Below are 16,574 nucleotides of genomic sequence, written 5' to 3' on the forward strand. Positions count from 1 at the left end.
TCTCTCAGAAGATAAAGTCACAAAAATTATGAAATTCTCGCGGAAACTTAGCAACAACGTTCGAGAAACTTTCACCTATTAAAGTGCGTGCAAAGCTCGCCCTCCTACGCCTTTCCTGCCCTTCTTGTAGCTGGCGGGAACTTAACCTGTATAAGAGGGCATCTGGCACGGTTTATAAATCCTCCATTCGTCGTCAGGGCAACCAATGTGTGCCGCATGTCAGACGACATTGTCCCTCTTAAGATAACAACGGAATCCATAAAATCCGGACGTCCTGTTTGGAACCATTGTGCGTCTATTGTTTTGTCAAGAATTATCTCCCATCAGTGGCGATTTCTACCACCGTGTTTACATTTGGCGTTCTTTTCTTGACAAAAAAATGTCGAGTGCGGCCGCCCTAAGTTGTCACGTCACCCCAATGTTTCATCAAACAAACCGTGACGCTACGAAAATTGTATCCGCCTAGTATTTGTAAACTAGGGATTGGCTTTCAACGGAAGCGCTTTAGCCCAGTTACCACTTCTTGGTTGATTAATCTGAAGATTATCTAAACCGACAAATGCACGAATATACTGTATTGTATATTCCTAATAGCGTTGCTACAGTGGCTGAAGTGCCACATACAAGGAAGAGGGATTGTAAATGTTTATGAAACTAGTTACCGGAGTGTTCTTTTTGTGACATGTATATAACAGGGCATCATAAAATATTTTTAGAGAACGAAACGCCATACTGCCACTGGGTTCTCGTTCAGTTACCCCAATTCAACAAGAACCATGGGTTTTGTTTCGCCAGTAGAATGTATGGTATGCTATAGACTGGCCATTTTGACTTCAAAGGCTTTTTCGCCCACTCAGATCCTCAAGAAAGTCAGTGGTCGATGAAAGAAATGCAGGTCACTGTTTACAATCAGCACGTGACTACGATTTAGATATGTGCACTTGTTATTGACATTTGGGAGACGAGAAGTCGAGCGTTTTATTTAATGATACCCTCTCCATATGTTATGTGTGAAGTCCTTTGTACATAAACAGTCGTATCATTTTGACGATATTGCTCAAATAGCCACTATTAAGCATCTGTCGCTGAGAAGCAGTACCGGAAGTGACGTAGTTAAACTGACACACTCCCTACCGTTGGCGTTGACGGAAAAAATCGTTAACGCTGGTTCTATACGCTTATCTAAATGATAAAATTCAATGAAAAATGTAAGTCAAATCTACAACCTCTCTGGTATAAACATTGGCAAGTTATAGGTACCCTGCGCAACAGCAGTAAATTCATGATTTATTTTTCTCTTAATACGAGCTATGGTTGTATGTAGAGAATCATAATATGTTTTGGTCCAATTTGTTAGCAATACTTCAGATTGCCTCGCCCACATTTTGACACTTTTGTGGTTCCTGAATTGTTGAAGTACATGTTCATCCGCCGTCCTACCCTTCAAAAACATCTGTTACTCCATTGAATTACTTCCTCAAAACACGACCATAGCCTGTATACATTGGAACGTGCATGTAATATGTACTCCCGTGTTACAAGTTATGACAGCAGAATACAGAAAATCATATGTATCACATATGTGTTGCCCCTACGTTTTAACAAAAAAAGATTTTACCTCAAACTTTGATGTCAATAATGCCATATACATTCCTGCATGTCCATACGACGTAGAACAACATAAATAATTCTTAGTGCTCTACAGCCAAAAAAAACAGTATTGCGCGCGCGCGCGCGTGTGTGTGTGTGTGTGTGTTTGTGTGTGTGTATATTTCTGTATCTAAGCAGCTAGGTAGCTGACTACGACTACTCCACTGAAAGTAACCAGAGTACGGAATTTTACACGGGCGATCCTCGCACCAACGGCTCATTGGAAAGACCAGGGAAGATCAGCATCCATCACTTCTGTAGAGTTGCCCTTCTTGCAGATTGCTGTGGATTAGAAACAGTATAGCTATTACAAAAAATGATAAATGTATGGAGAGCACCGTATGATATTTTGCTCCATATCATAAATCCAAAATGAATTGTTTCTATGAATAACATCCGCACCGCGCATTGGTGTCCATGTCATATTTTTCTATCGCCATGCGGTCTGGTGTTCAGATGTTAATTTATGAGCGGGTGAACAGTTGAGCAAAAGGCCAAAGTTCTCAAAGCTTAAAGTGAAAGCAAAGTAATGTCAATAGAAACGTATTAAAGGGTGTTTGTTTTCCATGTTCTGTGCGCTTCGTTTTATTTTTTTAAACTTCGTCATAACTTATATGGAAGAAATGCGGCATTTTTATATTTTCTTATATCCTTTTGTTCTATTTTTACACATGTTTGCATCTGTTGCAACATGAGGACAAAGTATTGGCTTTCTCTGTGCAGCATAACGTAAGGAAAAATGCGCTGAGCCAAAACAAGCTTTTCTTCTTTACATCTCTGAACCATTTTAAGTAGCCAGTTCGAGAGAACTGTTTAGTCTGAGATACTAGTATTGTTTTGATAACTTGTTTGTAGGTCTTACTTTGGTCCATATGATCGTGTTTCTCCACGTATGGACTCCTGGTGAAACAGTTGACCAAAGCCTTGTCACATTCACATAGAGTCCTTTTGCACGTTCCCTTCTGGTCACCTGCAGACAAACAACAAATCCAGATGCCTTTGTGAGTGAGTTATTGTTCTATTCATCATTATATTTCAGCCATACCATAGGTATGGTGAAATATATTGTATTCGTAATGTTTCTTTCTTTCTTCTTTCTTTCTTTCTCCTGTCAAATCTTCGGAACACGGTATCTCCGTTGTTCCTGAACCGATTGACTTGAAATTTGACACAAGGGTAGAGTGGGTCAATATCCCCAGACGTTTTTTTCATTTTTTTCATATCTACCTTTAAAATGATTTTATTAAGGTTTTTTGGTCATCTTAAGACCAAAACTGTATATTTGGGCCCCCTGTACCCTGGTATTATAACCGAATGAGCTGAAATTTGTCACAGATGTGCTTTGATAATTCCCCCATACAAATTCAATACCACTTTTGGTGTACAGTATAACGAAATGCTTATTTTTGCGATTTTTTGGTCATTTTTTGACCAAAAAAGGACACTTTTGGCTCCTGTACCTTGGTTTTAGAACCGGATGACCTGAAATTTAGTATAGGAGTGCCCTAGACATATGCGCACATGGATTCATTAACAGTTGAGGCATACAGTACAACAAAATGCTTAATTTTACGATTATTTGGCCATTTTATGACCAAAAAGTACACTTTTGGCTCTTGTGCTCTGGTTTTAAAACCAAATGACCTAAATTTTGGTAAAATGGTGCACCAGATATTCATTCAAATGACACATGTATAATTTTTGTCATAGACTACGTCAAAATGATAGATTTGGGGATTTTTTTTCCAATAGCCACAGGGGTCAATGACCTTAAGGTCGTTGACCCCAGCTGCAGATTGCACCTTCTGGCATATATGTCTATTTAATCTAATTAGATAGGTAACCAATCACTTAGCCTGAATCTATATCCTAAAGAGGGGGGGGGGAGGGTGACAGCCAATCAGCGAGTCCGGTGTTATCTGGAAGAGTCCATTCTTACACGGAGGGGTTCATTTTTTTTAAAATTCATCCTCGGACTGGTGAAGTCTTTCAGTGGGTGTATTTTTGGACAGGTCTATTTTGCAGTTTTACAGAAGGTGTGCTGGAAGAGTCTATTCTCGCACGGAGGGGGGATTTTTTTAAATTCATATTTTGGACTTTGGTGACTTCTAGTTTGTCAAAGTCTTTCAGCAGGGTTATTTTGGACTGGTCTAATTTGCAATTTTAAATGGGTGTGCTGGAAGAGTCCATTCTTGCATGGAGGGGGGATTTTTTAAAAATCTATTGGCTTTTTTTTAAATCCATTTTTGGGACTTCAGTGATTATGTCAAAGTCCTATTTTAGCGGATGTATTTTTGGACTGCTCTACTTTACATGGAAGAATCCATTTTTTGCACACGGAAGGGGGATTTTTTCAAATTCAGTTTGGACGGGTGGTGATGATTCAAAATTCAATTTTTAGTGGAAGTGTTTTTAGACTGGTCTATTATACCTTTTCATGCACTGGGACCTTTTTTGCTGAATTCAATTTTGGATTTGGTTTCTTATTCAAAAGGCCAAGGTTTCAGTGGGAGTATTTCTGGACTGGTCTATTGTGCAAATTCACATAGGGTGCACTGGAGTCCATTCTTGAAGTTGAACGGGGGAATTTTGTAAGATTCATTTTTGGGTTAAACCGCCATTAGTAAAAGTGATTTTTCAAATGGGTGATGCACGTTCCCTTCTGGTCACCTGCAGACAAACAACAAATCCAGATGCCTTTGTGAGTGAGTTATTATTCTATTCATCATTTTGAATTTCTCCTTAAGCTTAACCAAGCCGTTCTGTCGATTCATTCTCCCGTCTGCTTGTGGGAACAACTTTGGATCCGGGCCATGTCAACGCTAGTCTCCGGTTAACCCACCGTCCGCTTCACATCCTGTCAGTGTTTATTATTCTATAGATCCAAATAGCTACAGACACACACCAAGACAAACACATAGACAAAAAAATATCTCCATTTTCACGGAGGTAAAAGTATATAACTTGATCATTCCTTCAGAATGATGCCATTTTCCTAACATTTTCGCAAACACTACAAGAAGTGAATGATTTAAAAAAAAGAGTAAAGTGTATATCTATGGCGTTCTCATTGCTTAAGACTGAGCTTTCTTAGACTAATCATTTAATGTCAAGGTAAATATCAGAAAAGAATGGCAATGCTGTGATTGAAATTTCCTACATATCACGTAACTTTTGTTACCACCAATGGTACCATTCTTTCAACTGTGACCTGAACATGTATGACCCCTAGCGATATCAGCATGAACTGCCTTGCTTTAAAAGAGGGTCCTATTTCTGGATACATTGCATGTAACTTACCGCACGTGACGGTTTTGCCATCGATGGTGTACTTGTAGGACGTGACGTATTGCTTGAACGTCCACTTGCATGGAGGTTTTCCAAGGTCTTCGTAACAAAAGTCATGCGTTCGACAGCAACTAATGAAAAAGAAAATTCATGTAGACCGGACCTAACAAAGTACGCTTGCACAATTTACACGTTGTCATAGTGATTAATTATTTATTCATTCGTTTATCATTGTTATTCAATTTATTCAGTAATGATCATATCTAGCCCTTACCCATCCATGGTGCCCCGCGTTTCCCCAGCAGGCAATGGGATCCGTGAATAGGTCCAGAATTAGTAAGTCAAACTATTTACAAATGTTGGACCTTCAACTTTGAACTCACTCATGTGCAGTTTAAATCGTTACCAATCTTATTTCCCCCACCTGTCTGTATCGTCCACCGCGGGGCCCTGGCCGCCCTTACCACACCAGCAGCCGTAGTTCCAGTACTTCCATGGAGGTCTGCCCGTCACCTTGGTGATCATGACGCCGAGCTGCGTCACTGCCTTAGGCATGGCATCCACGTGACCACAGAGGGCAATAGTCGTGAGGCAAAATAGGGGAAGAAGTTGAACCTTTAGAGGGAAGAAAAGAAAGTAATACTTACATCGATGTAACCTACATGTATTACCATACCTCGGTTTCCTGTCTGAATATCTGAATAATATGAGGTCATATGATTTTGAGATCTAGAGTTGACATTTTTAGATCGCCGTGTGAGAAACTTCTCATCGGACAATTCAAGACTTACATAGATGTTTTTGGAAAATACCAAAAAAATATTTGGAAAATAGAGGAAATTTCATGTCTTGTAAGCTTTGAACCAAACCTACGTATGTGCATGTGCACCGCTAGTATACAGGTGACATGTCAAGATCATAAATGATCAAACGCGCTATATCTTCCCCTGTCAACCTTCGTGGGAACTGCAGAAACCTAGTGGACTCCTGAAATCGAAACGAGGAAGTTCCGCAAAATCAAAAATAAATGTGGCTGCTGTTTTTTGAATGACGCAGTGAATCCGCTCATGTTATAATTAGCATTATTCATTCCGAGTACACGCGAAGAAATATCGACAAGTTCGACCACCTTTAATTACAACTTACTAACGTTGTATTACTATCAGGGAAAGCGTTCGCTAAAGGCGGAATAAATGACTGAATTGCAATCACGGTAGTTCCTGTTCTCACATACATTGCGTTCTTCGATCTGAACTGTATGAACGAGTGAATTTCTCCTTTCTATTAGGAATACAATACAATTTGATTTCTACAAAACGTGTCACCGATGCGCAGACATGATATCGCAGAAAAAAAGGTATAAAAGTTATCAACAGTCAAGTTCGTGTGCCAACACGACATGCACGTACGATCGCCATATCCCCATGACACTTTGACGTCAAATCTAAAGAAAAGCCTGTGACACATCGCAACAACAACAGTAGGTCACTTTCAAACTATTCTTTGGCCTCGTGTACGAATGTCAAATCTTACCATTCTGAGATAGTTTAGCGTCGTGGTTTCCCCGTCCGAATCCCCTAGCTTGTTCCTGAATTGTGCGTAGAGTGGTCAAAATTGCGGAACAGGTAGTTTGCATACTGTACTTCCTCTTGGACACTCAAAGACAGAATTTGTCATGCACCGTTTCTCTTTTGTTTTCTTACTCTTGAAAAGAGGAACGAGCATATCAATCACTGTAATGAGAGGGTGGCTACGTCTACGTATTCGTGAAATCTGACACCTTTCAGGTAGCGCCCTCTTCCTATGACTTTCTAACGTTACAGGTAACATGATTGTGAATATATTCGCCAACAGGATGTTCCATGTGCCGTTTGTTATCTTCGCCAAGAAGGTTATGTTTTTGTCAGCGGTCGTCTCTCTCTCTCTGTATGTATCTGTCTGAGTACACACGCATACTCGATAATAGATGTATCGTCTCGATATTTATTGTGTGTCTTTGAGAGACCTTGAAATGTTTACATTTTGGGACCCCTACTAAGCAACTTTGTATTGTACTGCAATGAAATTTCCGGTTTTGATATCTCAAGTCATGGTTACGCTAGGGTTAGCATTTTTGGTTGGTAGATACCTTCTGTAGTTGGGAAAAAGTTACATAAGTTTGGCTCTCCAGCACTTGCCGTCTAGTCATGCTCACCAGCACGTATAGGAGATCTCACCAAGTGCAATCATGTGACGTGAGTAGACACAATGTAGTAAGAAATGGCTTGATTATGAAATGAAGACACGAAACAACCATACACTTGTAATCTTGTTTTATGTATAACGTTATATATCTAAATGAAATATGATAATAATCATATGATGAGGTAGTCATTACAACTGCGCAATTGAATAGCTTAGGTTAATACTGTTGATTTATTTACAGATAGTTTATTTGTGAACACAAGAGTAGGTCGTCACTTATGTTGGATAGTTAAACATGGAAGTTGCACGGAATCTTTAATTTGTAATTATATATATCACGTGATCATAACAATATTTGCGGTGAATGATCCATGAAACTGTGACTCCAGGTCTGATCGACCAATATGGTGACGTCACCTGCTAACGCCCGAGGGGTCATATAAGGTCGTTCACCCCCGAAGCATCTGATGAATCCAGTCCTTCCAGCCTTTTTGCTCCGGTTCCACATCACTCTCTGCATTCTCAGCCTCTCCGCTGTCTTTGCAAACATCTGTAAATTAGAAATTTAGAAAAATGACGTCATTATACATTGATAAATTTATGTGACGTACCAACCCTGTTTTAGTGTGTGTTCAGTACGTGTGGGAGTACTAACCCTGTTTCATATCTATGTGCCGGTACATGTGGTACTTACCCTGGTTCATGTGGTTATGTGCCGGTACGGTGTGGAAGTACGTACCAACCCTGGTTCGTGTGGTTATGTGCCGGTACGTGTGAGAGTACTAACCCTGGTCCATATGGTTATGTGCCGGTACGTGCGTGTGGGAGAACCCTGTTTCATATCTATGTGCCGGTACATGTGGGAGTACTAACCCTGTTTCATATCTATGTGCCGGTACATGTGAGAGTACTAACCCTGGTTCATATCTATGTGCCGGTACATGTGGGAGTACTAACCCTGTTTCATATCTATGTGCCGGTACATGTGGGAGTACTAACCCTGTTTCATATCTATGTGCCGGTACATGTGGGAGTACTAACCCTGTTTCATATCTATGTGCCGGTACATGTGAGAGTACTAGCCCTGTTTCATATCTATGTGCCGGTACATGTGAGAGTACTAACCCTGGTTCGTGTGGTTATGTGCTGGCACGTGTGGGAGTACTAACCCAGGTTCATGTGGTTACGTGCCGGTACGTGTGGGAGTACTAACCCTGGTTCATGTGGTTATGTGCCGGTACGTGTGAGAGTACTAATCCTGGTTCATGTGGTTATGTGCTGGCACGTGTGGGAGTACTAACCCAGGTTCATGTGGTTACGTGCCGGTACGTGTGGGAGTACTAACCCTGTTTCATGTGGTTATGTGCCGGTACGTGTGAGAGTACTAATCCTGGTTCATGTGGTTATGTGCCGGTACGTGTGAGAGTACTAATCCTGGTTCATGTGGTTATGTGCCGGTACGTGTGGGAGTACTAACCCTGGTTCATGTGGTTATGTGCCGGTACGTAGGTGCTCCGGGACAGACAGGTGGCCAGGCCCTTGTCACACTCACACAGGGACCGCTTGCAGGACCCGGACTCGTTCACTTGAGGGTAAGGCAGAAATTTCTTACTAGTATTCGTTTTCTAAACAAACTTTGCAGGCTGAAACATCATGAGTTGCGTTGCAATTTACAAAAGTCACAGCCATTAGTAACATGTCATCATTTCAGCATTATGAGTATGATTTTACAGAAATGTTACATAAATGACAACAATGCTCATTAAAATCAGTACAAGGCTAGCGATTCACCAACATTCCTATCCCTAAATAAACAAAAGAAAGCCTACTACTTTTGGTTAATTTGCACTGATAATCGCATTTCTAGGACAAGTATAAGGTTGATATTTGGATGTACAATCGAATCCGTTTGCTATTTTAAGACTCATATCGTACGATCATCGGATGAATGTGACTTGGCCCGTAAGACACTTGGAGAACACTTACAACAGGTGACGTTTCGACCCTGGATGTTGAACTGGTAGGGCACGAGGTACGTTTCTGCGTCTCCCCATTTACAGGGTGGGAGGTCCAGGGCGTCGTAACAGTGGTCATGAGTACGGCAGCAACTAATGCAGTGGGCCATATATAAAAGATAACTGTCAAATCTCTGCCCTGGATATCGATAGTACACAAGACATTCATTCCATAGTTGCTTCACTTAAAGGTGAACGACTGGAAAGAAAAGAGTAACTCACAAGTCGGTTTCGTCCACGGGCGCCCCCTGTCCCCCGGGGCCGCACCAGCACCCGTAGTCCCAGTAGGCCCATGGTTCCCGTCCAGTTACCTGGCGTATGGACACAAACGTATGAAAATATATGCAAATTAGGCATCGGGGGCAAAAAGCTGATTAGCGTCTATACATGCATTAAGAATGGTCTAGACAAGAACTGTTTAGTAGCCTTCATCTTTGATACCTGTGATACATCTTATTACGCAAGCACGATTTAAACAGTCAACCATGAAGACAGCTGTGATATAACGTTCAATGATGATGAAACGATGGAATATAGCCGCAGCATGTACGTATTCGTATGTGTTTCATATAAAAGTGTCCACTACGTTAGCTAATCTACATTAAACAATATTAATAGTCAAAGAAGGAACGGTGGTAGACAGGCCTAGGGAAACAGGCGGACGAGAATGGATGATAAGCTCCTCCTACCTTGACTATCATGTCCCCTAGTTGCTCCAGGAGACGGGGTGTGGCCGCCGCCCAGCAACCGGTGAAGGTCAGGACGAACAGACACACCACCCGCGGCTGGAACGGGGTGCGTGTTAAAGAATATGATCAACAACAACAACAACAACACCAAAGACAACAAATAGGTTACTGAAAGGTCGAACTTTAAGGGTCATTGGAATCTGGATTGTCTTTACTGAGGTTTGAAGCGACAGTCCCCCTCCCCTCCCGGGGTAGATAGCTATAGATGATGAGGATGAGGATACGTCCCCGGTGTTAGTCTCTATCAGACTCCTTGGGTTGCTGGATAGTGGCAAATTAGACAAATAGCCTGGCTGATTTGGGCACAGCGTGGCATCATTCTTACCAAACCAAACCCCAAGGAGTCTGGTAGAGACTATTCTTGCATATAGTATGGCGAGGAAGTATCGCTTTTAGGGGCCCGGTAATAGGTTTAGGATACTGGAAAATTGACAGTATTTTGGAGAAAGTCTTGGATGTGTCGAACACATGTTTTGTAGTGAGAAAAGTTACTATAGCTAAAACTGTCAGTTTTGCGTAGCCTTGCTAAAAATCGTTCGGCGAATGTGACTCCACCTTAGATTAATACCCTAGTGTTAGACTGCTAGGCTCCTATCGGAAAAATGTAAAATCTATTCCATAAAGCTCCTGTCCATTTAATTTAGACATCTAAATCTATGTCCCAATGAATTTAAGAAAGGGTGCTAAGAAAGCTAAGAACGAACCTTTGTTGATGTGACTACAGAATGCATGCAAAATATCTACTAACAGCTCATGCGTTTGCTAAGATCAGATGTCTCGATCCTCTAGTTAAGAATTTAGGTCAACCGTGTGTGCTCACAGGGTGTGCCTCCTTACAAAACCAACTTTTTGTGTTATAAGAGGTCCGAGCGGCAAATGTTTGCAGGTTGCGCATGTGTGAACAACTGTCAACAATGTTGCCATCAATGTGTCAAAATAGTCTTAAATGTTAATCATATACAATGTTACTATTAGTTCGTTATTGAAGTATAAAGCTTGTAATACTTTAAGCATGCCCATAACTTTCTTCTCAACACACGCGTCATCGTAGACATAGCATTTTTGGGATTTAATTCAAGATTTTGATTTGCATTTGTTGTGCTGTAAAGCTCTTCATTTCTACAATGGACGGACAATGTGCAGTATATAATGATGAGGATATAGATTGATTCTTGTGGAATATCTTATATCTTATTTCGATATTCAACTTTCATCTATTCATCTTATTTCGTTTTACATTTTGCCCGCTCCGTGTGACTATATTTCAAAAACGTTCGGAAATTTTGTTTCTTGATTCCCATATGCAATCTTCCCCCCAAATGATGATCCTTCCTGAATTATTGATAGGTCTTCTATCATCTGCTACAAAACTGTTCGTGATCTGCCATACATTATTCACACAGACGCCTTTGTTGTCGTTACCTAGGTACGTTTAGGTACCTAAAGGTAAGTCTGACATTATACACCACTACATTTGGACAAAAAGGTTTCTGTTCATCTTGTTGTATACAATTTAAGATCATAGTTAAGTAGTTCTAGGTGTTTTAGAGTACAAATCTACGGTACATTCCGATTTCGCAGTCAACTACGACAGCTGTCAGTATACATAACTTCTAATTCAAGGACAGCTAGGACAAAATGGCGTCCACTTTCTCAAGCACTGAAGCAGAAATAGTTGTGCGACAAGCAGACTTCAGGATTCAAGTGCTTCAAACAAAACTTCATGCATAACCATGAGCATTATATGTGATATTTGCAAGGTCTGAAGGGAAAAACTGATTTTTTTTTTGTTCCCTCAGACCATTGTTTGACACTTTCCGAAGTCACGCAAACGACAAGACGGCCAATAGAGCATGAAGCCTTCCTATGCCCAACGCTTGGATCTGAAGCCGAAAGTCGAAATGTTGAAGGAATCAATTCCAAACGTTTCCTTGTTCCACGTACCTTCATTGTCACTACAGACGCTGTGCCTAGGAGGGGGGGTATACGTAGTTAGAAGGTTTGCCCTCAGCTTATAGGAAAGGTGTTCGGCATCCCATTATCCGCGAAGTCGTTTGCATATCGTAAAAGGTCACTGACAAGTGTTTTTACGCAACCGGGAGAGTCCATTATGTATAGGTAAGTGAGGACAACCGCAATGTGTTGTAAATTTTAGATTAACGAGCTGATTCAAAACATTTGCGCCTTAAATCACAGGAATGCATATTTTTCAATAAAGCTGTAAATTCAGTATCCTTCGACTGAATCATATTATATACACACTACTAGTAGGTAAACATGCATATCACCCTCTAAGAATGTGCACGCACAAAGAAGGTACAGTATACTCATAAAACCAGAATGTTGTCCAAAAGATTATTGGCACTCAATGTTCCATACAAAAGGATGATTATATGCTATGCACAATACATCTAGCCTACAGAAATGCACTGCCATTTCCACCTACCTCTCACCAAAAGGTATACTAAGTAGTCTGTGCAAACGATCTCTCGCCGTTTACTAGGGTGTAGTGACCAAAAGAATACCTAGGGGGCGCTGTTTAATGGTTTGTCTTACTATCTTCAGCCATATCATCAGACGAACACCGTGATAGTCACACGGTCGTTTTCTTTTAGGGACGTCCAATCTCTGGCTAAAAGTCAAACTCGTATTAATATTCATATCATTTTACCTTATCCATTGAAGAAGTTCACACCAAGTTTGTTCTTTAAACATAGACTTATGGGTGCAAATCGTTGATGTCTTTGATAAGCGAGAGTTTTGATCTCACGCTCTCTGGCTCTGCCTTTTTTTTAAAAATCTCAATGCTTCCTCATCTCAGGATAGCTAACCGAACATCGCTAACAGTGTATTTAGTGCTTATCCATCCCATGTTTAGTACGGGTCCTTTTAGGTACGTCACTTTTTTTATAGCTACTGTGAAGAAACTACTATTAAATTCCAAGTGATGTTGTGACAGACTAAGCTCACACAATACCGTTCCTTCGGTCACAAGAAAGTAAAACGACCTAATACTCACCACTTGAGTTCGCAGCATGGTAGAGCACAGGAACCCAAATATTCAGCAATAAGGCTGCCAACCTGGGCTATGTGACTCACGCAGATGTCTGAAGTCCGGTGTATTTGTGAAACAAATTTGCACAACCCGTAGGAACGAACGACTTATGTGCGTAGGGATGCGTTTGTGAATGGCGCAGAACACAATAAACAAAATAGTTCTAAACACGTATTGAGAAACACGATGTAAAAGCAACAACATGAAAAAAGGAACGCCACACAAGCACGTTTACCTTGAAATAATTTCTTTTTTTCTGACTTCCTTTGCCATGGTTGTTCTTTACCTATACCTTTATCACCTGCACGGTGAACATCTGTATATTCACACAATTCTTTATATTGGGCTGGGTCCCTGGATTCACCGGTTCAAACTATGGGTCATTATCCTTTCATTGTGCCACGTTTTCATGTAAAAAACAAACAATGTCAGGGGTCAGTTCGGTGAAAAGTATTGAGGGAAACAGGTTTTTACGTCAGGGAAAGTCCATTTTGTGGAAGTTAGGAAAGTTGCAATAAACGCTGAATCAAAACGTGGACTAGTACTTTTATATAAACGGATTAAGAACATGCTACATTATTCAGCTATTTGTACTGATACAGATGGCAAAAAGATAATGTCAGGAAAACAACATGCTACCACATTAGGATCCGTTTTCCGATATTTTTTATTTTTACATTTTTGCATATACTTGCTAACTGTACAGCTCCTTTGTACCATTAACAGCATAGGCAAGTTTTTTTGTTTGGAAATGAATGAAAGTCAATCAGGTCATTGTAGCCTCTACCAGGCTCCGTCGATCGGTGGTCTAATTGTAGAAATTGGACATATCGAGTTAACAGTACGCTAGGGTAGTCGGCCGGCCAGTAAAAACATTACCCTCACAACGTTAACGTAATGTTTTTCTGGCCGACCGACTCCCCTAGCGTACGATAAACCCTACATGTCCAATTTCTACAATTAGACCCCCGATCCACGGAGCCTGTTAGAGGCTAAGGTCATTGTGCACGTGGCCTTATGGCTATTTACATTGTACGAGGATCATGACGTTGAAAGACCAAAATGGCAGCAGCTAGTAAGAGTCATGTGGAAAGGCATACGTACAAGGGAGTGCCTCTGGTTGCCCACATTAAACCGGAAGCCATGGACATTATTCGGGACCTAGATGTACGTGATGACGATGTCTTTATCGTCACGTACCCCAAATCAGGTGAGTCCTTCGTGAAGAAAAAGTCTGTTAAGTTAACCGACCTTTGTTCCTTAAGTCGCTCGATCCGGGTCCGGACCTAAACCTGGACTTGACTGTCTGTGAAAACTTGTGAATTGGCGATACTCAAAACAATTGTCAATTTTGCGAGGACGGGATCTTTTTGGTGACGTATCTGACTCCTACTGGCGTATTAAAATCCTATCTTCATGTAGTCAAGGCTAGCTGCCTCTGTACCTTTGATCATGACTGTAGAAACTTCGTACATATGACTAATGATTAACTGGACTTCGCTCTTGTTATTTTCTTGGCCCGGTAAGCCCCAAAACGCCTGTTGATATAGTGTGTCCATTTTCCAATTGGCGAAACCCGTTCCTAATTTTTTTCTGGTCTGTTTTTCTTCGGACCGGTCCAAGAAGAAGAAAAAACGGGTTTGTACCCGTACGATGTACCGTTCCATACACCTAATTGTTGGTATACCATGTGTCTTGAGTCATATATTCAACCTTCCTGACCACTTACATTTCATGCCGAAAGCAATTTTTGGGGTCAATTTTTTTTTATTCGCGCTCGCATAAATTATGGAGTTCCCTGAGGATGTCATCCACATAATCAAATCAACATGGCCTTAGCGCAACTCAAAAAAGCTGCAGTTAGATCCTTATGATATGTTAATACGATGTTCGGCAAGATGAAAGACAATTTCAATTCAGCTATTGGTCGGGCACCTAGCGGCTTTCTATGATACAGTAGCAGAACTTTCTATGGGTATGCTACTAGTATATTCATGCTTTTGCGTGATAGATCATGGAGGTTATATTTTACCCTGCGTTTGTGTGTGTGTCTGTCTGTCTGTCTGTCAACAAGATAACTCAAGAACGGCTGGATGGATTAGTTTCATACTTGATGTGTTGGTGGGGTGCGTTGAGAGCTGGAAGTGATTAGATTTTGGGCCCCCTAGCGGCTTCCCTTGGTACTGCAGCGCAACTTCCGGTTTTGCTATCTCGTGTTCTGAACACGCTAGATATGGTCACGATTTTTGAGTGTTAGATAGCTCTTGTGCTCAGGAATAAGTGACATAAGTTTGGGCCCCCTACCAACTAGGTTTGGGATAGCAAGGGCATTTTTGTCAAAAACTTCTGAAGAGGATAACTCAAGAAGGGAACAATGGATTTTCATGATTTTTGGTATGTACGTACCTAAGACAATGTTGTACAAGATAAGATACTAAATTATGCAAAATAGGAGTAAATTTGCATAATTAATGAGAATATTCTATCATAGCAGTTTTTTCAATGTATCTCTTGTCCCGGACATGATATAGTCTTGACATTTGGGTGGTAGATAGCTTGCAGTGTCTTGACAAAGTGGGGCATATTTCAGCCCCCTAACATGCAATTTCGGAACTGCAGGGGCGTTTTTGTCAAGACATTCCAAAGAGGATAACTGCAGAAAGGATTGACGGATCGACATCATTTTAAGGGTGCAGGTAGCTTAGGCAAAGGTGTTCATCATGATATTCATGTTATGCAAATGAGGACCTTATTTGCATAATTAATGAGGAAATTGTATAATACCATTATTAGCAATAACTGGACTTCAATAAATGTAACACTTATAAATTATGATAGATAGAATATAAGCAGATACCAAATATGGTAATGAGGAACTTATTTGCATAATTTATGTAAAAATTGCAAAGCTGTTTTATCTCTAATGATTGGAATGTTATACTTGTGACATGTGTACGTTAGTCAATGATGAACAACACCACGCATAAATTATGTTAATGTGTTAGTCAATTGCATGAAATTTACAAAAGCTCTAAATTTTCATGGAGGTATGAGGTCGCCGAACTCTAGTTTACTTTGATGTGGTTATTTACCATCAACTCAGGAACGTCTTGGCTACAACGCATCGTCTCTTTGTTGCGCTTTGGCGGTGATGTCGAGAAAACAGACCAGACAGAAATAGATGTTATAGTTCCGTTCTTAGAAGAAATGTGTGGAGAAAGCGCCACCTTGAGAGAGATGCGCGAGGCTCAGTCACCGAGAATGATGAAAACCCACACTCGCTTCGACCAAGCACCGTTACAATTGACACAGGGAAAAGGAAAGGTAAGATAACGTTTGAGAAAAAAGGAAGTCGTACCGTGGTGCTTAGCAAACTTTATTTGCTGCCGAATAATACTAATCAAACACTTGTAAGGTCCTTGATACAATATTGTATAGTATTACATAAATCATGACACACTCCAGTTCAATACCGGGGAATAGTACCCACCCAAGCGTGTTTACCTAGCCAGCGTGTCGGTGACCGTCTATCTCACAGTCCTCAGGGCAATCCTGACTGGTTTTGCTTCGCATTTCCACCAGGTGTCTCTGTGGCAGTGTACAGCATGACTACTCTCCAAGCAGAGGTTGAGT

General features: G+C 40.9%; 3 protein-coding genes across 6 annotated transcripts in view; 1 reads left to right on the forward strand and 2 right to left on the reverse strand.

Annotated features, from left to right (window-relative positions):
* Nucleotides 1-1,290: 1,290 nt before the first annotated feature.
* LOC118411979 (basic phospholipase A2 nigexine-like) lies at nt 1,291-6,625 on the reverse strand. Of its 2 annotated transcripts, none has more exons than XM_035814518.1 (5): nt 6,472-6,625; nt 5,363-5,553; nt 4,951-5,069; nt 2,513-2,620; nt 1,291-1,932 (listed from the first exon to the last, which is right to left on the reverse strand). In XM_035814518.1, the coding sequence occupies exons 1-5, from the start codon at nt 6,472-6,474 to the stop codon at nt 1,868-1,870; spliced, it is 486 nt and encodes a 161-aa protein (XP_035670411.1). In that variant the 5' UTR covers nt 6,475-6,625; the 3' UTR covers nt 1,291-1,867. The 2 variants fall into 2 exon arrangements, with proteins under 2 accessions (XP_035670411.1, XP_035670412.1); XM_035814519.1 differs by lacking the exon at nt 6,472-6,625 and adding an exon at nt 5,812-5,905.
* Nucleotides 6,626-7,235: 610 nt separating this feature from the next.
* On the reverse strand, nt 7,236-13,035 carry LOC118411976 (basic phospholipase A2 6-like). 3 transcript variants are annotated; one of them, XM_035814515.1, is made up of 6 exons: nt 12,906-13,035; nt 9,827-9,922; nt 9,360-9,448; nt 9,109-9,230; nt 8,600-8,707; nt 7,236-7,672 (listed from the first exon to the last, which is right to left on the reverse strand). In XM_035814515.1, the coding sequence occupies exons 1-6, from the start codon at nt 12,921-12,923 to the stop codon at nt 7,572-7,574; spliced, it is 534 nt and encodes a 177-aa protein (XP_035670408.1). In that variant the 5' UTR covers nt 12,924-13,035; the 3' UTR covers nt 7,236-7,571. The 3 variants fall into 3 exon arrangements, with proteins under 3 accessions (XP_035670408.1, XP_035670409.1, XP_035670407.1); XM_035814516.1 differs by lacking the exon at nt 12,906-13,035 and adding an exon at nt 11,831-11,936; XM_035814514.1 differs by lacking the exon at nt 12,906-13,035 and adding an exon at nt 10,591-10,679.
* Nucleotides 13,036-13,921: 886 nt separating this feature from the next.
* Nucleotides 13,922-16,574, forward strand: part of LOC118411953 (sulfotransferase 1A3-like) — an 8,222-nt gene continuing 5,569 nt past the window's right edge. Inside the window, exons 1-2 of the mRNA XM_035814482.1 lie at nt 13,922-14,151; nt 16,045-16,265. Of these exons, the coding sequence (XP_035670375.1) occupies nt 14,004-14,151; nt 16,045-16,265 (369 nt within the window). The 5' untranslated portion in view covers nt 13,922-14,003. The remainder of the gene's footprint in view (nt 14,152-16,044; nt 16,266-16,574) is intronic.

The sequence above is a fragment of the Branchiostoma floridae genome, chromosome 3 (assembly GCF_000003815.2).
Source record: "Branchiostoma floridae strain S238N-H82 chromosome 3, Bfl_VNyyK, whole genome shotgun sequence".
Taxonomy (NCBI): domain Eukaryota; kingdom Metazoa; phylum Chordata; class Leptocardii; order Amphioxiformes; family Branchiostomatidae; genus Branchiostoma; species Branchiostoma floridae.